The sequence below is a fragment of the Muscardinus avellanarius genome (assembly GCF_963383645.1).
Source record: "Muscardinus avellanarius genome assembly, chromosome: 10".
Taxonomy (NCBI): domain Eukaryota; kingdom Metazoa; phylum Chordata; class Mammalia; order Rodentia; family Gliridae; genus Muscardinus; species Muscardinus avellanarius.
In genome coordinates, this window is record NC_137796.1 from 78730593 (window position 1) to 78750754 (window position 20162).

At 49.1% G+C, this 20162-nt stretch overlaps 2 protein-coding genes across 2 annotated transcripts; one reads left to right on the top strand and one right to left on the bottom strand.

The window, feature by feature from the left end:
• Positions 1-9492: 9492 nt before the first annotated feature.
• On the top strand, positions 9493-13148 carry MEPCE (methylphosphate capping enzyme; the record flags this gene model as incomplete). Its single annotated transcript, XM_080704703.1, has 4 exons — positions 9493-11124; positions 12530-12748; positions 12877-13003; positions 13096-13148. The coding sequence occupies 4 exons, from the start codon at positions 9493-9495 to the stop codon at positions 13146-13148; spliced, it is 2031 nt and encodes a 676-aa protein (XP_080560829.1).
• A 1467-nt stretch (positions 13149-14615) lies between these two features.
• Positions 14616-15618, bottom strand: PPP1R35 (protein phosphatase 1 regulatory subunit 35; the record flags this gene model as incomplete). Its single annotated transcript, XM_080702105.1, has 4 exons — positions 14616-14789; positions 14869-15005; positions 15086-15311; positions 15382-15618. The coding sequence occupies 4 exons, from the start codon at positions 15616-15618 to the stop codon at positions 14616-14618; spliced, it is 774 nt and encodes a 257-aa protein (XP_080558231.1).
• Positions 15619-20162: the final 4544 nt, after the last annotated feature.

A 20162-nucleotide genomic window follows, 5' to 3' on the forward strand; every position in this document is an offset into this window, starting at 1 on the left:
AAGTTGATGAGGCTAGCCTTGTACTTGCAAATCTCCTATTTTAGCCTCCCAAGTACTGGGATTATACGCATGTGCCATCACACCTGGCTATAGTTACTGTTTTATTTTTTATTTTCATTTTTTGGTGGCACTGGGGATTGAACCTAGAAGCATTATACCTCTGAACTACACCCACAGCATGAATTTATTTATTTGGAAATAGGGCCTCACTAAATTGCTGAGGCTGGCTTTGAACCTCCAATCCTCCTGTCTCAACCTCATAAGTAATGGGATTACAAGCATTCACCACCACACTCAGCTTAGAGTTCTGTTTTAAAGATAAGAAACAAACAGGCATGGTGCTTGCTGTAATCCCAGTAGGAAAACTGAGATAGGAGGATCACAGGTTTGAGGCCAATACTTCCCAAAATATGAAATCTACCAATCTCTACTCATAACTCAGAAATATTTGGGAACCAGCAAAGATTCCTAGAGAACTTATCACCATCCATCTTACTCCTCTACCTTAAAACCTAGTAATGAGAACTCAGCACCTTCTTTGACATTCTTCAGCAACCTACACACAAATGTTCTACATAAATATGCACATATACATATATTGGTACTAGAGATTACCCCTAGACCTTTTTATTTTTTTAAACACGGGCTCACTATGTTGTTGAGGTTGTCCTCAAACCTGTGATCCTCCTATCTAAGGTTCCCAAGTACTGGGATTACTGGCATGCCTGTACCACCACAACCAGCTAATGTGCTTTATTCTTACTACCATTATTATGACTAATGATAATGTCTAACACACAATAACACTGACTTTACCTTTTATGTATAATCTCACTTAATTCTCACAAGTCTATGAGATAGACTATTTTATGCACCACCACCCCCCCCCCTTTTTTTGCAGTATAAGGGATGGAACCCAGGGGCATTCTACCTCCAAGCTACAACCCAGGCCTTTTTTTTTTTTTTTTTTTTTTTTTTTTTACTATTTATTTTTAAACAGGGTCTCACTGAATTGCAAAGGACCTCACTAAGAGGCTGTCTGTAAACCATGATCCTCCTGTCTCAGCCTCCCAAATTCTGGGATCACAAGCGTGCACCACAACCCCTGGCTTATTTTATACCATTTTAAGTCTATTTTATATTTGAGGAAATTGTCACTTACAGAGATTTAGAGAAATTGAATTAATAAATAGTAAAATCAGTATTAGGACCTGTCTAATTAAAGTTTGTGTTACTAACCCAGGAATGGTGGTACACACTTGCGAGGCTAAAACAGGATTGCAGGTTTGAGAACAGCCTCAGAAATTTAGTGAGCTCTCAGTAACCTAGTGAGCCCCTGTTTCCAAATAAAAAGTAAAATCAGTCTGGGTATATAGCTTGAAGGTAGAATGCCTCTGGGTTCAACTCCCAGTACTATTTAAAAAAAAAAAAAAAGTTGATATTAACTGTACTATGCTACAACCTAATTGTCTAATTCAGTGCTTCACTCACCATCATTTCAATACCACAGCACAGAGAACACACATTAAGCAGGCATGGTACTGTAATCCCAGTACTTGGGAGGCTCCGACAGGAGGATCACAAGTTAAAGTACAGACTCAGCCATTTAGTGACTCTCAGCAACCTAGCAAGACCTTGTTTCAAAACAAAAATAAATAAATAAATAAATAAATAAATAAATAAATAAATAAATATGTCTGGGAGTGTAGCTAAGAGGTATAATGACCCTGGGTTCAATTCCCAGTACCAAAAATAATAAAAGAAAGAAAGAAATGAAAAAAAAAGAGTACACGTTAGCTGGGTGTGGGAAGCTGAGACAGGAGGATCACAGGTTCGAAATTAGCCTAAGCAATTTAGTGAGCCTCTCAACAACCTAGGGAGACAGTTTCAAAATAAAATAGGGCTGGGGTTATAGCTCAGAGATAGAACACCCCTGGTTTTAATTCCAGTACCCCACACACACACCATGTTAATACACAAAGGCTTAGAGCATATATGCCTTTTTTTTTTTTAAATCCCAGTGCTAGGGATTGAAACCCATGCATGCTAGGCAAACATTTTACCACCTAACTACATCCCTTATTTTGGTAATTATTATGCAAAGTATAACTCTGGGGTGGCTTTAGAAGTCATAAAGCCTCATCGCTTGTTAGAGATGAAAAATATACAAAGCTAGGTAAATGGTTTAACCAAAGTCTTACTGTTAATACATAGCTGAACCTAGATCAACCCAGAACTTTTGCCTCTAAATCATATTAATGACATATCAATTCCATTTAGTGATTTTGTTTTTTAACACTTTGAAGATCCTAGAACTGAAATTTAATTTTCAAACCCTACTATCTCCCACTACAGAGACAGCATAAAGTAAGTCTCTAGTTCATATACATTTCTCTTTAAAAGGTCTGAAGATTTTAAAGCCCTCAAATGCCAAGCTTGTTTAAAGTATGTAGTTCCTCTCTCTAGATCACAAGCTTGAACTCAGTTATTGAGGGAACTGGGCATGGTGGCACACACTTGTAATCCCAGTACTTGGGAGGCTGAGACAGGAGGATCGAAGGTTCCTGGCCAGCCTTAGCTACTTAGTGAGGCCCTCTGCAATGTAGAGGACCTTGTTTCAAAATAAAGAATAAAAAATAGGACTGGGAGTTGTAGGTCAGGAGTAGAATGCCCCTGGGTTCAATCCCCAGTACCATAAAAACAAAAACAAAAACTACTTACTGGGGGGTTTGACTTAGCCACAGCCCCAGCATGACTGAATGCAAAGTATTTTTACATTATCCTTTCACATCTTTCTGTTTTTCTTACTTCTATAAATGTGAGTAATTCAGGTGTGATGTTCTGAAGCAACCGCTTTTCCTTTAATATTAAGGAGCACATTTTCTTAGTGTTCCCATCTGAATTCATCATCACCAACCCCCAAACTTATTTGCTCCAGAAAAAAAAAAAGTGCAAATACTGAACCAAACTGTTCTTTTTACATGTAATCCTCAATAGAAACTAGAAACAAAATAAAACTACACTGCAAAGGGAATATTAATCTGACCACAAATGACAATATCTTCTCCCAGACTTCAGAATTACAAAAATGATCATGAGAAGTACTCATGAAGGTAATCTAAATTACAAAAAGAAATGTACTAAGGGAGAAAAAAGCACAGTGAATATGTTTAAGATGACAACATTTCTCTATTTAAAAGGATATCTACATAACATATTTATGTATCCAAACTCTCTGTAAGAATATACAAGAAAATAATCAAAATGTCTCTAGGGAGTAGATATGGGTGGCTGGGGTTAAAGGAGGCTTTTCACTGTACTTCCTTTTGTATTTCTGACATTTTATAACATATAACACCAATTCAAAAAATAAATGTTTTACTTTAAATTCTTCAGATATAATATAGTATTTTGACTAATGTAAAAATATAAACTTTTCTGATACTTAGGTTCAAAACTTTATCTAAAATTTATACAAGCTGGGCGTGGTGACACACACTTGTAATCCCAGCGTTTGGGAGGCTAAGACAGGAGGATCGCAAGGGTTCAAAGCCAGCCTCAGCTACTTAGTGAGGCTCTCAGCAACTTAGTGAGACCCTGTTTCCAAATAAAATATTAAAAAGGTCTGGGAGTATAGCCCGGAGGTAGAAAGCCTCTGGGTTCCACCCCTAGTACCACCAAAAATAAATAAATAAATAAAAAATAAAACTTATACAAACCTTCCTAGGCCAAAGTATGTTTCTGAAGCCCCTATTAGAGAAAATTGTGGATCATTAGCAAGCTAATAACATGTAGTAAATAGTAGCAGTGATGTATAACAGTTCCTCTTAATGTAAGATGGAAGTGTGATAAAGACCATTACTTTAAAAAAAAGTTCTAACCTGATCAATAAAGTCAGAAGTAACTTTCTGATAACTCAAGTTGCTGTTCTGTGTTTCAGATGAATTTCCTTCTTCCAAACAAATATTGAAAGCTGGTTCTAATAACATATATTGAAACTTTGAATAACAAATACTGAAAGCTGGTTCAGAGAGAGAAAAGTTAATAACATACAAAATACAAGAACTTTCTTCTCAAAACACTAGAGGTTCTAAATCCAGGAATAACATTTAATGTTTTAATTTCTCTTTTCTTATTTTAGATGAAAAGGAGACAGGGAGGGAAAGATAGAGAAGCTAGCTAGGATAGGTATGGTGGCATATGCCTATAATCCTAGTAATTGGGAAGCTGAATCGGGATTACCTGTTTAAGGCCAGTCCCAGTAATTTAGTAAGGCCCTCGGCAACCTAATGAGACCCTGTTTCAAAAAAAAAAAGGGGGGGGGGGGGCTTTAGGTGTAGCTCAGAGGTAGAAGGCCCCTGGATTCAATCCCCAATACCAAAAAAAAAAAAAAAAAAAAAAAGGCCAGGGCACGGTGAGATGGTGCATACCAATAATGCCAGTACTTAGGAGGCTGAGACAGGAAGACCACATAATGAGGCTTTCAGCAACCTAGTGGGACCCTGTCTCCAAACAAACAAATAAAAGGGCTGGCAATGTAACTCAGAGTTAAGAGTCCTCCTGGGCTCACTCTCCAGTACCACAAAAATAATTAGTTAATTAAAAGTAAAAAAGGCTGGGGGTAGAGGGCTCAGAGGTAGAATACTCCTGGGTTCAATGCCCACTACCAGAGAAAGAGGGAGGGTGGGAGGGGGGAGAGGCACAGTCCTAAATAGGAAGTAAAAAAAATCAGACAATTCCATAAATTTCTAATGTAGAGCACTTAATTAGCATATACAAGGCTCCGGGTTTAATCCCCAACACTGGAAAAAGGGGGGGGGGGACGGGAGAAAGAATTTAGGACAAAACAATAAAGGAAATCAGGGAAAGGTAAATGAAGATCAAAAAATAAAGGCAGAGCACAATCCAGGCATAGTGGTGCACATCTGTAATCCCAGTACTTGAGAGGCTGAAGCAGGAGGACCTCAGATTCAAGGCCAGCCTCAATAACTTAGTGAAACCCTCTACAACTTAGTGAAACCCTGTTTCAAAATAAAATAATAGCCCTGTGTGGTGGTGCAAGCTTGTAATCTCAGCATTTGGGAGGCTGAGGCAGCAGGATCGCAGTTCAGAGCCAGCCTCAGGTACTTAGTGAGTCCCTTTTCAACTCACTGAGAGCCTGTTTCAAAATAAAGAATAAAATATAGGCCTGGGGGGTGTTGCTCAGAAGTAGAATGCCCCTGGGTTCTACTCCTGGGACAGCAAAAAAAAAAAAAAAAAAAAAGACTGGAGGTGTAGCTTAGATGTAGAATGCCCCTGGGTTCCATCCCCAGTACTGCAAATTAATAATAATAATAATAATAATAATAATAATAATAATAATGATGATGATGATGATGCCAGGCATGGTGGCACACACTTGTAACCCCAGCATTTGGGAGGCTGAGACAGGAAGATCTCGGTTCAAGGACAGCCTCAACTACTTAGTGAGGCCCTTTGCAACTCAGTGAGACCCTGTTTCAAAATAAAAAAATTTAAAAATAGGGCTGGGGTACAGCGTGGGGGTAAAATGCCCCTGGGTTTCATCCCCACTACTGCAAAATAATAACAACAACAACTTTTTAAAAAGAGGGTTGGGGTGTAGCTCAGAGGTAGAATGTCCTTTGTTTCCATCCCCAGTATTACAGAAAAAAGGGACTGGGGGCATACCTCAGAGGTAGAATGCCCCTGGGTTCAACCCCCAGTATCAAAAAAGGGGAGCTGGAAGCCCGGTGTAGGGGTGGCGCATGCTTGTAATCCCTGCGCTTGGGAGGCTGAGACAGGAGGATCTCACAGGTTCGAAGCCAGCCTCAGCTACTTAGTGAGGCTCTCAGCAACTCAGTGAGACCCTGATTCCAAATAAAGTATAAAATAGGTCTGAAAGTATAGCCCGAAGGTAGAAAGCCTCTGGGTTCCACCCCTAGTGTCACCCAAAAAGGAGGGGGGGTGGAGGCATACACCTCAGAGGTAGCATGCCCTGGGTTCAAACCCCAGCACCACAGAAAAGGGAGCCTTGAGAGCATACCTCAGAGGTAGAATACCTCTGGATGCCATCCCCAGTACCAAAAAAGAAAGAAAAAGAAAGAAAGAAAGAAAGGAAGAAAGAAAGGAAGGAAGGAAGGAAGGAAGGAAGGGGGGGCTGGGGGCATACCTCAGAGGTAGGATATGTACTGGTATTGGGAAGAGAGTTTAAAAAGTATTAATGTGTCAATACTGGGAAAGATGTCCAATCTTAAAATATGTCTTCTTTACTAAGAAAGCCAGGGTTAAGCTAACATGTCCTTGCATTCCTAAGAACAATTTAAAACATTTTGGGGGAGAAGACGAAAGGTAAAAGCCTGTGTCTGGAGACAGAGATGCCTCCCTCTCAGGCCATAAATCTGGGCCTGTGTTTGGAGACAGAGATGTCTCCCCCTTTAGGCCATAAATTCGGCTAGAGAGAGAACAGAAGCAGAGCCGGGGTTGGAGATAAGGTGTAACATGATCTCCAAAAATCAAAGGGACCTGCTGGACTTAGACAGGATAAAAAGTCAGTGAAACTGGAGTTCTTTGGCATTTTCGTTCGAATTGCCCCCCTGTGTCTCCTCCGGCACAGGGCTGTGACTATCTCTATATTTCTATCTTTTAATAAACTTCTTTAAATCTGCAGCAGCTGTCCAAGCGATGAATACTTATTCTTAGCTTAGGACAAGAATCCACGGTTTTTTTTGTTTGTCTCTGTGTGTCTGGTGGTGGGGGGATTATTTCACACCACACACCTTTCCCCCCCCCAACCTATCCCCTGCAACAGGATACCCATAGGTTTCATCCCCAGTACCATAAAAGGGGGCTGGGGTGTACCACAGAAGAATGTCCCTGGGTTCAATTCTCAGTATTACCCCCCCATACACACACACACACACACACACACACACACACACACACACACAAGCTTATAAATAAATTTACGATAAATTAAAGCTTCTTGGTTCAGAGTGCAAAGAAGCCCTTTAAAGATGTGGGCACTTTACCACCAAAATAGAATGAGACTGATATCCTTCATATTTTTGCTAAAGACTGCCTGAAATGTTTCCACACGAGATCTCACTCACCCCCCCACACACATTGTCACTAATATCAAACTGATCTTTGGGGTTTTTTAATCTAAAGGCCACGTCTCCCATGACCTCCCAAAAGCCACACCGTTTTGCCTCACAGGGCGTCGTTTGGAAACATAAAATGCCTAAATCCACCCAGAAACCCGAAAAAAATAACTTTTAACAGGCTTCCTTCCCTTACAAATTCTTAAGAAGAGCAATTAAAATCCGAAGTATCAGAATCAAATATCCTCGATGCCAAAGGGGGAAAAGCGGATTTTTAGCCTCTTTTACCCAAGCGAGAATCCCATTTAAGAATTTCCCCCCAGCTCCCCATCCCACTGAGGCATCGGGACCCTCAATCTCGCTCAGACCCTCGTCGCCCGCCACAGAACTGGGTTATTTTTGTCTGTCAGGGGTTAAGTTGGAGTTTAGAAAATCTGAGGATAAGGGGGAAGAGTTAGTCGTCTCCCTGAATATTAACCTTCCCTTCAGGCAACAGGTACCAAGATTGACCGTACCTAACACCTTCACCTACAACTGAAGAAGAGCCAGCTACCTTCCCGGGCGAGGAAAACCTGGAGGCGCGCTGCAGCCTGAGCCGCCGAAGCGACTCTGCAAACCTCGATCTACTTTTCCCGCCACCAGGAGCAGGCACGAGGCCACGGACAAGCTCCGCCCCCAGCGGCACGCTCCCAAGCCCCCAGCGCATGCGCAGTTGGGAACCCCCTTCTGCGTCTGCGCAACTGAGGGCTCGCCGCCATCTTGTAAGCCATGCCCGGGTAAAACTACAAACCCCATAATCCTGTTTGGCTTCACTTTTTTCTTAGGCGGCAGCAACAGCGCCTGATTGTTTCTAAAGCACACCCGTCTTTTTCTGACTTTCCTGTTGGCCCCAGAATGCCTTTTATCGTCCTCTTTTCATGCCGATTCCTATTCTTCCAGTCTCCTTCATACCTTTATTTTAACACTTTAAAACCACACTAAGCCCGACTCGCGCCTCCACTGCCCTCTTCTTAAACACGCGGCTGGCAGGGAGATCGGCCCCGTCAACCTGGAGGGGGCCGAGCCAAGTCGCGGCCTGTCTTGGGAGCCCCCTCCCCGCCCGCGCTCGCGCTCGCACGAGGCGGCGCCGAGCCGCAGTGCGCGTCCCCAGGGCCCGCGTGCGAGCCCGTGGCGGCGGCGGGCCGCGAGCTCGTGCGCAGGCTCCGGAGCGGCAGAGGCGTTAGGGCTGGGACGTGGGTGTGGAGGCGGGGAGGGAGGCGTGGTGTCCAGGTGATCGCGATTGGGGGAAGATGGAGGAGCGAAAGAACGACTCAGCTATTTCGGAGGAAAAGGAAGTTGAACAACCTCGACTGTTTTAGTGTTTTTTTTTTTCAGTTGAGCAGACTACTTCCAAGGGAGTGAATTAAAATAACCTTGTCGGTATTTTCGCAGGAACAGTTGGTAGGAAGACGGTCAGTACGCGCCGCGCCTTCCGTCTACTTTTCAGGTTCGCCCCTCGGCTCCCGCCCAAGCCCTTCTCAGTCGGGGGTGGGCTAGGTGGGCGGGCGGGTGGGCGAGGGTGCGCGTTTGACTTGCTCATGAATAATTCATGACCCCGCCCCTTGGCCGAGAAGCTACTCCCCTCGGGTTCGTGCTGACGCACGCTGCGTGTACCAAACCTGAGGAAGAGACGTAACAGGCCCCGCCCCCAGGGCGGAGGGCGGGGCCTCCCCGCCAGCACGTGCTGCCGCTACCCGCGCAAGCCCAAAAGGGTGTGCGCAGGCGCTGCCCACTAGGAAAGAGGCGGGGTAGGGAGGTTGTTGGGTTTAGAGCCGGGCGGAGACCGCCGAGACTCATTCCTCAGGAACAAGGGTCGGGTGTCAAGGAGACCTTTCCACACCACCTCCCCGTCCCCACCTACGGAGGGTGGGGTCGCGGCAGAGACAAAGGATATCACTAGGGCCGGACATAGCTGCGAAGGGAAGTAGGGTGTCCGTTTGGAGTGGTGGGTTTCTGGGGGGCTGAGGGGGGCATGTTTAAACTCCCGGAGCCGTTAAGTTGGTTCCTACTCTGATGCGCGCGCAGCCGGGGCGGTGGCGGAGTGCGCATGCGTGGTTCCGGGGCGAGAGGAACGCGCGCCAGACGTGCGCGCTCGCGGCCGAGTGGTAGTGGCGGCGGAGAAAGGGGTCGGCGCACGCGCGGTTGATTCCTCGGGTTGTCCGGGTCTCGCGGGCATCTTGTTGTGGTCTCGCGGGCGAGTGGGGCGCGCTTCGGGGGGAGGTGCCTGGGCGCGCGGCGAGCAGAGCTGCGCGCGCACTCGGGAACGGGGGGAAGGGAGCGGGGCCCAGGAAGGGGGGGTTAAGCCCCCTGATCCCCCTCTGTACCCTCGACGGGGACGGCATAAGGGGAGGAAATGATCGAGATGGCGGCGGAGAAGGAGCCGTTTCTGGTGCCGGCCCCGCCGCCGCCGCTCAAAGATGAGTCGGGCGGAGGGGGCGGCCCCGCGGTGCAGCCGCCCCGAGAGGCCGCCTCCGGGGAGCTCCGCGGCGGGCCGGGTCGGAGCGCACACGCGGCCGGGGCCCCGGCTTCTGGGTCCACGGCCAGCGCTCGGGGCGGCCCCCAGGCGCAGTCACACGGGGAGGCCCGCTCGGCAGAGCCCCAGGGGCGAGCCGCTCCCCCGGACGTGGGGGAGGCGCGCAGGGGAGGGAGCGGGACGGAACTAGGCCCCCCTGCCCCTCCTCGGCCCCGTAATGGCTACCAGCCCCACCGGCCCCCTGGAGGGGGTGGGGGCAAGAGGAGAAATAGCTGTAACGTAGGGGGAGGCGGTGGAGGCTTCAAACATCCGGCCTTCAAGAGGCGCCGGCGGGTAAATTCGGACTGTGACTCTGTGTTACCCTCCAATTTCCTTTTGGGGGGCAATATCTTTGATCCTCTGAACCTGAATAGCCTCCTGGATGAGGAAGTTAGTCGCGCGCTCAATGCGGAGACCCCTAAGTCATCCCCACTTCCGGCCAAGGGCCGAGATCCAGTGGAGATCCTCATCCCCAAAGATATCACTGACCCGCTCAGTCTTAATACTTGCACTGATGAGGCCCAAGTAGTTCTTGCTTCGCCACTCAAGACTGGTCGCAAGCGGCACAGACACCGGGGACAGCACCACCAGCAGCAGCAACAGCAGCAGCAGCAGCAGCAGCAGCAGGCATCTGGAGGGAACGATAGCCACACCTTGCTGCCCACGGTCCCCCTTACCCCCTCACTCCATGGGGAGGGCGTCACACAGCAGCAGCGGCCCAGGGGCCAGAACCGGGATGCCCCCCAACCCTATGAACTCAACACAGCCATCAACTGCAGGGATGAGGTCGTGTCTCCCCTTCCATCTGCCCTGCAGGGTCCCTCAGGCTCCCTTTCAGCCCCTTCATCTGCCTCAGTTACCTCTGCACCCTCGTCTTCCTCCTCTCGACATCGCAAACGTCGTAGGACTTCCAGCAAGTCGGAGGCAGGGGCTAGGGGTGGAGGCCAGGGTTCCAAGGAAAAGGGCAGAGGGAGTGGGGGAGGCCGCCACCACCACCACCCACTACCTGCAACAGGCTTCAAAAAGCAACAGCGCAAGTTCCAGTATGGGAATTATTGCAAGTACTATGGGTACCGCAATCCTTCCTGTGAGGATGGACGCCTTCGGGTGTTGAAGCCTGAGTGGTTTCAGGGACGAGACGTCCTAGATCTGGGCTGCAATGTGGGCCATCTGACCCTAAGCATTGCCTGCAAGTGGGGCCCATCCCGCATGGTGGGGCTGGATATTGATGCCCGGCTCATCCACTCCGCCCGCCAAAATATCCGACACTACCTGTCTGAGGAGCTTCGACTCCCACCCCAGACTTCTGAAGGGGACCCAGGGACAGAGGGTGAGGAAGGGACTACCACTGCCAGAAAGAGAAGCTGTTTTCCAGCCTCGCTGACAGCCAGCCGGGGTCCTATCGCTGCACCCCAAGTGCCCTTGGATGGAGCAGACACATCTGTCTTCCCCAACAATGTTGTCTTCGTCACGGTAAGAGGGTCTGAAAGCTTTTGTAATAGGGGCCAGGTATGAAAGTGAGATTTGAGAATGTGGTGGGTTATGGTTATGTATGGTCCAAAGAGACTTCTTTATGTCACTCCTCTCTGAGGACCAGCTAAGAGAAGGGTCTGGATTAACAAGTGAGACCTCTGTTGGGTGTCTCCTTCCTACATTCTAGAAAAGTGGGGTCTTTTGGGGGATATTGGAGGTTAAACCCAGGGTCATTCTACCTCCAACCTACACACACACCCCACCCTATTTTTAATCTTGAAACGGTGTCACTAGATTAAGAGTCTCACTAGCTGAGACTGTCTTTGAACCTGTGATCCTCCTGTCTTAACCTCCCCAAGTACTGGGATTACAGGCATGCATCACCATTTGAGGATTATTTCTCATATCTTCCCCAAGATAAGGGCTGACACTGTTGCACTGCTCCTGGACCAGACCGTTACGCCAGTCCACCTTCCTTTGAGGACAGCTGCTGTCACTCACTAGAGGGTTCAGTCTAGATGGAACCTTGTCCTAAAACCTACTGAGGGAGCTTGAGGGTTGTCAGGTGGGAAATGTCTTCAGGGGAGAGGGAGTCTACAGTAGTTGCAGACAAATATTTGTAGTTCCTGTCCCTTGATAGGGACCTTATTTGCATCAGCTGTTTTTGTTTCCCTAGATACAGAGTTCATTGAAGAGTCAGCAGTCAGGAACTGAAGCAGCTTGGCTTTAGGTCGTCTTCTCCATGTGGAGCCTAGGTAGTGGGAGGGGGAACAGACTCCCTCTGTTGGGAGGGTAGAGCACCCAGCCTGATAGAACACCTGTCCTCTGATTGCACATACTACCTTCCCATAAAACAGTCCAGTTAGACCATCTACAGGAATGTTTGCCAACATGTTGGGTTAAGCCTGAAGAAAGGACTTCCTAGAGGGAAATGAGCTTATGTAGAAAAGATTTCCTAAGAGATGTGGCTCTTGATTCTTTTTGAGAAAGAATAGGCCTGAAACTTTTATCAGCCCTCAACTATAGGGAAGGACCCACAAGTCTCCCATTGAATTCATCCTTGTCGCCTCGTATGTTTGTGAGTGGAAACAAGTACAGGACAGGATCTTGAGCAGCCCAGCACTTTCTCTGCAGTGTGACCTCAGCTGGGAAGAGCTCCTAGATAACTTGTACCGGGCTCCCATTTACACTTGATTACCACCAGGAGGAAGCAGAGGCAGGAAGGTGGAAGGAGAAAATGAGACTGAAAAGGGGTACCTGTTGGGAGGTAGTCTGAGGGGTGTCAGTGCAGAATGTGACCACATGCTTAAGAAGGGCTCTAGAGATTTGAGTCTTTGGTGCAGTTGCAGGGGCTGGCAGTTCTTTACATCCCTCTATTGACCTCACCCCCAATTCTTGCCTTCAGGGTAACTATGTGCTAGACCGAGATGAGCTGGTGGAGGCCCAAAAGCCCGAGTATGATGTGGTGCTCTGCCTCAGCCTTACCAAGTGGGTACATCTGAACTGGGGAGATGAAGGTCTGAAGCGCATGTTCCGCCGGATCTACCGACACCTACATCCTGGGGGCATCCTGGTCTTGGAGCCCCAACCATGGTCGTCCTATGGCAAGAGAAAGACTCTCACAGTAAGTCGAGTTTCTCTGGAAATGGGAATAATCCTTTGGTTGACAAGAGAGGCCTCAAAGAAGCAGAGTTTGAGTGAGGGGGAAAGGCCCCTGGGTGGGTAAGCACAATTCTTGGTCTTTCTTCCCAGGAAACTATCTATAAGAACTACTATCGAATCCAGCTGAAGCCAGAACAATTCAGTTCCTACCTGACATCCCCAGAGGTGGGCTTCTCCAGTTATGAGCTCGTGGCCACACCCCACAACACCTCCAAAGGTAAAGCTAGTTTGTTTTGTTGGGAGAGGCTTATCCATGGCTGAGTGAAGACCTTGAGAATCCTGCCTCCTGATTACATTCTCTCTCCTCAGGCTTCCAACGTCCTGTGTACCTCTTCCACAAGGCCAGTTCCCCCAGCCACTAAGTGGCCCCTGAACCGAAAGTGAAGAGGCTGCCTTCGCTGCTCCCAAGGACCTAGGGGAAGAGGAAAGTTTCCCAAGGTCTTTCCTTTCTGACTCCAAAAAAAAAAAAAATAGTTTCCTTTCTTGGATCTGCAAAGAAAGCTTTTCTTAAGTTGCTGCCCCAGCCTCCTCCCAACACCTCTGGCACCTGAGCAGCAAGCCCAGCTGTGCTAGAGATACCATCATCTTCCTTTCCCCCAGCCTGCTGGGCTGGATGGCATGGACTGTTTGCTGACCTCTGTTCTCCTAGGGCATGGGAAGTGGGAAGTATCAAATCCTCTGGCCTTCTCTTCTTGTTCTCACCAAGGAGATTCCTGTTTCTCCTCAGCCCCTGTCCCTTGCTGCATTTCAGTGGACCACAGAAAAAATAGACTGTTAGGGAGAAGTTTGGCAGGGAGGCACGAAGGAACTGTGAAATCCTTCTGCTGTACCTCATTGGTAGAGGGGGCTGGGTTTGGAATGTGAGAACAGCACAATAAACTTAAATGTCTAGGGCAGTGGCCCCCACACCTGTGTCTGGCTCTTTCTAACTGGGGAAAGGATGACTGACATCTCCCAGTACAATCTGTGCTTTCTTTCTTCCCATCCTAGAGGCTCAAGAGAATAGGCTTTTCAGTGATTGGGAAGATTACTGGGTACTAGTCAAATCTACACTTGGGTTCAGGGAACCTTGGTCAGGAAAGGAGTATGATGCAAACTTATATGCAACTTGAAGAGTCCAACTTCCCTCTCCAGAACACTGTTGACAAATATTTTTGTGAGAACTTTGGGTAGAGTACTTAACAGTGCAGGTAGAAGAAAGTTACTTTGGCCCAAAGCCACTGATCTAGGGCCCACCACTTAAATTTTGTGCTGTAGAATCAGTTACCATGAGGCTCTTCAGTGGTTTGTCAAGGGTTACTGGAGCCTCGAACAGTCATTCAACAAATACTGAGCACTTGGGTCAGGTATAAACAAGATGGGCAAGACCTTTAAAGGGAAAAGCAAGCAGCTAGTCTTGCAGGCTCCTTGAAACATGACTGAACCCCACATTTGGAATGCAGGGTAACTTTTTAAAAATGCATAATGGATACATAACATACCCACCGATGTGGTGATGTGGAAGTTTTAAGAACTGGGGGGTGGGGGGTGCTAAGGATTAAGTAACATGGTACAAGAGAATGAGCCTGGTGCCATTTAAGGTGGTGGCTAGGGCTGAAGTCTAGAGGGGTATCCAATCCCCGACTAGTAAAGTTTTTCACTTTACCACTTATTTATCGGTTCCCAAATAGAGGGCCAAAATTCACTTCCAGGTAGCTTCTAACCTGCAGCTAAGTGGAGGGGGTGAGGGGAAGCAGTCAGTCCCATCTTGGTTCCCAAGAAGAATCCCATTATTAGCAAAACCACTTTATTCTGAAAATACGAACTAGCAATCCAAAGAACTTTGAAGTCTAAGCTTCCCACCGCCTCAGAGTCCGATGCATGAGGAAGGTATCCTCTGAAGGGCGGGGCCGGGGTTGAAGCCGCAGGGGCGGGAGTCCATCCAAGGCCAGGTGCGGAGATTCGTAAAACAGCGTGCCTGGGTCGCACAGGACGGTCATGTCCGGCCCAGGCCCCGGTGTCTCCTAGTGGGAGTTGCGGGCAAGGCAAAGTTACATTCTGGGAAGAGGCAAGATCTGGAACAGCCCAAGCCCGACCCTTCACCTTCGGAGGCGGGGCTCGGGCCTGCGGCGGCAGGAGCGCCAACTTCTCCCGGAGCGCGGCGGTCAGAACCTGTTCCTCCGGCACCTGCAGGCTCACCAGGTCCCGGAAGAGCCGCTTGGAGCGGGGCACGTTCAGCCCTGAGAGCGCAGAGAGCGCGGCGGTGAGCGGCGCCCGCGCCCCGACCCCGCGCCCCGCCGGCGGGCGGCTCGCCCCTCACCCTCCGCCACGCTCTCCTCCAGGCCGCAGCGGATCTGGAACGACTTCCTCAGCTGCTCCTCCACGGCCTTCGCGGCGTCGAACTGGCCGGCCGCGGCCCGCGCCGCCTGCAACTCGAGGCTCAAGGCCAGGCTGCTCTGCAGCGCGGGCGCCCCCAGCTCCTGCGGCGCCGCGGCCGGCGGGGGCGCGGGCCGCACCGGGGAGGCCGGAGCCAGGCGGAAGCGGACCTGGGGCGGAGAGCAGGGCTTAGGGCCGCGCCGGGCCCTCGGCGGGCCGCCGCCAGCCCTCCCCGCTCACCTGCCGCCCGCGCCGCGCCGCGCCCCGCCGCTCAGCCCGCCCCCGCCGCCGCCCGCCGCCGCCGCCCCTCGGCTCCGGGCTCTCCGGCCGCGGGCTCGGGCTCAGGCTCAGGTCCAGGCCGGGCTCGGGCTCGGGGGCGCGGGGCTCCGGGGCGCGGGGTTCCGGGGGTGGCCCCGGGGCCGCCACCGCCTCTTCCCCTTCCGTGGACTCCAGCTCGGACTCCCCCTGGCCCCTCATCTCGCAGTTGCCGCAGAAGCGCGGGGTCGCCGGGAGGACCTGGAGTCCGGGAACACAGACCCCGGCCTCTCTCCCGCCGCCGCGGGAAACCGTTAGCCCGGGTCCACGCGGATGGGCAACGCCCCCGCCGCGCCCCATTGGCTGCCCTGCAGCCCGATGCCTCGCCCCGCCCCCGGAGTCCCGCGGACTTCCGCCTGGCCCCGCCCCCAGGCCGAGTGTTGGAGCTGGAGCCGGCAGACGCCCTACGGGTCCTCGTCAGGGCCATTTCTCCTTTAGAAAAACTCCCTCTTCTCTGTCTTCACCCTGCTTGTGCGGGCATCCCGAGTGTGTTAGTCCTCTCTCCACAGCGCCAGACAGAGCAGCTTTCAGTAAACGGTCCGGGAGCCCGGCTTGTAGACCTCCCCACTCGGTACCTCTGGGCGCATCGAACTCCGACCCCAGCTTCCTCCGAGGAGTCGGGGCGCTCCGGGCACTCCCTCGACCTTGCAGCCTTATGCGACTTCGTTTTTCCTTTAAGCGTTACCTAAAGTATTAATCGCTATAAAATAGATGTCTGTATGCTCGGTACACTTTTCTTTAAAGGCTCGTGTTTATCCTGGCTCGAAACTTCTCCAAGTAGCCGAAGACCCCTGGACTGCAGGGCGGGAGGCTGGAGCCCCCACCTGCTCCTCTGGTCCAGCGGGAGACCCCTCCGCTCTGCGAGTCTCTGTTTATTCCTGTGTAAAATGTAGTAGATTGGGCTCGGGTCTCATGAGGACTTCTGAGAAGGAGCTGATGCTTGTTTAGTCAGCAGGCATGTTTGTGAACCACTCTAGTTTCACATCGTTTATTTTCCCAAGCGATAGTGTGGAAGATCAGATAGAAAGGAGAGCATCGCTTGCATTTTACAGAAAAGACTTTAAAGGTGTATCGCAATGGTAAAACACTAATGGCTTTCCTGCTAAGTCAGGAATATGACTTCATTGTTAAATGGAATGGGTATAAATGTAAAAAAAAAAAATTTTTTTTTTTTTTTTGGCGGTACTGAAGATTGAACCCAGGAGCATATTGCCTCTTAGCTACATCTCCAGCCCGATTTTATTTTTAGTTTGAAAAAAGGGCCTCACTAAGTAGCTGAGGATGGCTGCTAACGTGTGATTCTCCTATCTCAGTCTCCCAAGTACTGGGATTACAAGCATGGGTCACCATGCTCCACTATTTTGTATATTTGACTTTGGAAATATAGTTCACATGATTAGATCAAAAACAATGTTAAAAATAAATCTCTAGCCGGGCGTGGTGGCGCACGCTTGTAATCCCAGCATTCCGGAGGCTGAGACAGGAGGATCAGGGTTCGGGGACAGCCTCAGCTACTTAGTGAGGCCTTCTGCAACTCAGTGAGTCCCGGTTTCAAAATAAAGAATACAAAATAGGGCAGGGGTTGTAGCTTGGAGGTTGAATGCCCCTGAGTTCCATCCCCAAACCCGAAAAAATAAATAAAATTTAAAAAAATCTCTAAAATTGTAAACAAATAGATTTGAATATATCTAATTTGGTGATATAACTACTCAGATAGGAACTGGTTTGGGGGTTTTTGTTTTTGTTTTTGGTGTGTGTGTGTGTGTGTGTGTGTGTGTGTGTGTGTTACTGGGAATGAAACCCAGGGGCTTTCTACCTCCAGGTTACACTCCCAGACCTATTTCATATTTTATTCAGAAACAGGGTATCACTAAGTTGCTGAGAGCCTCGCTAAGCAGCTGAGGCTAGCTTTGAACCTGCATGATCCTCCTGTCTCAGCCTCCCAAATACTGGGATTACAAGCGTGCGCCACCATGCCCAGAGATAGGAACTGTTTTGAAATGACTTTGAAATAGTAATTAGGAAATTGAGGCTATAGCTATCTCACCACCACCAAAACAAAAACAAGCAGTAATTTGTACATCCCAGTCTACCCAAAGAACAAAAATAACCAACTTTTTAAAAAATTGCCATAAAATATTAAATTCCTTTTAGCAGTCTTAGTGTTGGCAAGAGTTGAAAATATCTAGGATAAAACATAGTGTTGGTGTTATCAGAACTGGAATTTTGACATAGGAGATGTGGGAGATACAGATGCCTGTAATCCCAGTACTTGGGAGGCTGAAACAGGAAGATAGTAGGTTCAAGACCAGCATGTGGTAACTTGGTGAGACTCTATTTCAAAATTTAAAAAAAAAAAAATAGGGCTGGGGGTATAGTTCAGAAGTAAAATGCACCTGGGTTCAATACCCAGTACCACTAAATTAATTAATTAATTAATTAATTAAAAGGGCTGGGGGTGTAACTTAAATGTAGACTGCCCTTTAGGTTCAATCCCCAATTTAAAAAAAAAAAAAAAAAAGGCTAGAGAGAAATTGCAGGCTGGAGTTACATGGTAGAATGCTTCCCTAACATAGAAGAGGCACACTGGAACCAATTCCCAGCACCACAAAAAGAGAGATCGATCATAAATATGTCCCAGAGAGAAAGAGAATAAGAAAAAAGAGAGAAAGGTTTCCCTGTCCCCCATGTGAGGGAGCCTGCCCAAATCCTCACCAACCAGCTCCTCCCTCCAGACTCTAGTCTGGGGAGATCCCATCTCCCTGCCAAGTCCCATCCAGGCAGAGCAGGGAGAGGCAAGAGGGAAATCAGATCCCTAGGAGGAGGTCCCATTCAGACTAAGTTCCATCTTCATGGGTTAGGGCTTGTCAGATAGAGATGTTCTCTTTGGTCATACCAGCTGCTGGAAGAAGCAATCTCCAAACTGGATGCTGGCTTGGAGAAGGCGAATCTCTATGCTGAAAGGAGTCGTTCAGGGTCACCTCTGGGCTTCTGCTGCACCAGACGCTGTAGATGGGATAGGTCAGGGCCAGAGGTCCTTCCAGAGATCCGTGCCTTAGAGAAGGAGAGGAGGCCTCCGGTGTGCAGTGGTCCATGGTTTGGTTGCAAAGGACAGATGGGAAGATCTGCCAGGGCAGGAGAAGAGCAAGGCCCCCATCCAGGAAGGTGCTCCAGGAGGATCAAGATGGGGTCAAGAGAGATGGCAAACCTCTAACCCTACCCCCTGAAAACCCCACCTGTGGGGATCCCTCACCTCCCGTCTCCCACTCGTAAACCAGCTCCTGACTATGGGTAGAAGCCAACTCAGAGACACTTCCACCTGGAAGTGTGTCTCTGTCACATGAGGAAAAATGGAGGATGGCAGTAGTCCCCCTTGTACTCCATGGCTGTGGGGTACACACACACACACACACACACACAAACACACACACAGTCCCAGGGCACATGTTCCCATTCTATCCAAATCACACAGACATGTGGCCGAGGTCAGGTAGGGCTGAGGTGCCTCTGCCGGAGCCCATCACTCCCTCCTGCATCCACTCTTCTCTCCACCAAGAAGGGAGAGACCTTAGCTGGGTGTGGCGGGTCATTCCTATAATCCTAGTGCTTGGAAAGCTGAAACAGGAAGATCATAGGTTTGAAGCTGGCCTCTGTAATTTAGCAAGCCCCTCAGTGACTTGTGAGACCCTTTGTCAAAGTAAAATAGGGCTGGGGGTATAGCTCAGAGGTAAAATGCCACTGGGTTCAGTCTCCAGTGCCAAAGAAAGAAAGAAAGAAAGGAAGGAAGGAAGAAAGAAAGAAAGAAAGAAAGAAAGAAAGAAAGAAAGAGAAAGAGAGAGAGAGAAGGAAGGAAGGAAGGAAGGAAGGAAGGAAGGAAGGAAGGAAGGAAGGAAAGGAAAGGAAAGGAAGAGGGGGAGGAGACCAATCCAGGGAGAGCAGCACAGGCACAGCCACAGGCCAACACACTGACTGTGCGCGCCTCAGCTTGGCCCCGAGCAGTAGGACAAGGAACAGGGGGATCAAGTGAGCGCCTCAAGGTGTGATTCTCCAAGGACATAGGATGACGCAGCCACTGGAATGGAGAGGCTTCTTGGAGATAGAGGACAAGGCCTCATTTGGAAGAAGTTATAGAGCTAAATGAAAACAGGGAAACTGGATGATCCAGAAAATAAAAACAAGTGTTTTGTTTGGTTGGTTTGGGTACTGGAGATCAAACGCACGGGCATTCTACCTCTGAGCTACTCCCCTAACCCTATTTTATTTTGAAACAGGTTCTTGCTGAATTGCTGAGGCTGGCCTCAAAACTATGATCCTCCTATTTCGGCCTCCCAAGTACTGGGATTACAGGTGTAATCCCATGTACCACAGTGCCCAGCAAGAAACAGTTTTTGATGATGCAGTGCAGATGGAGAATACACTGGAGCTGGGCTCAGCTAAGTGGGGAGTACAGGAGGACTGCCTGAAATTGCTAGGGAGGGTACACCCTTGATGTCAGCACTGAGGATTGTTTGATGCTACTTGATGCCTAAAAGAGCTCAGGGAAAGGCTAATCAAAGACCACTGGAGCTATAAGAAAGGAAACATAATCAGGCGTGTTGGCGCACGCTTGAAATCCCAGCACCTGGGAGGCTGAGACAGGAGGATCACACAGGTTCGAAGCCAGCCTCAGCTACTTAGTGAGGCTCTCGGCAACTTAGTGAGACCCT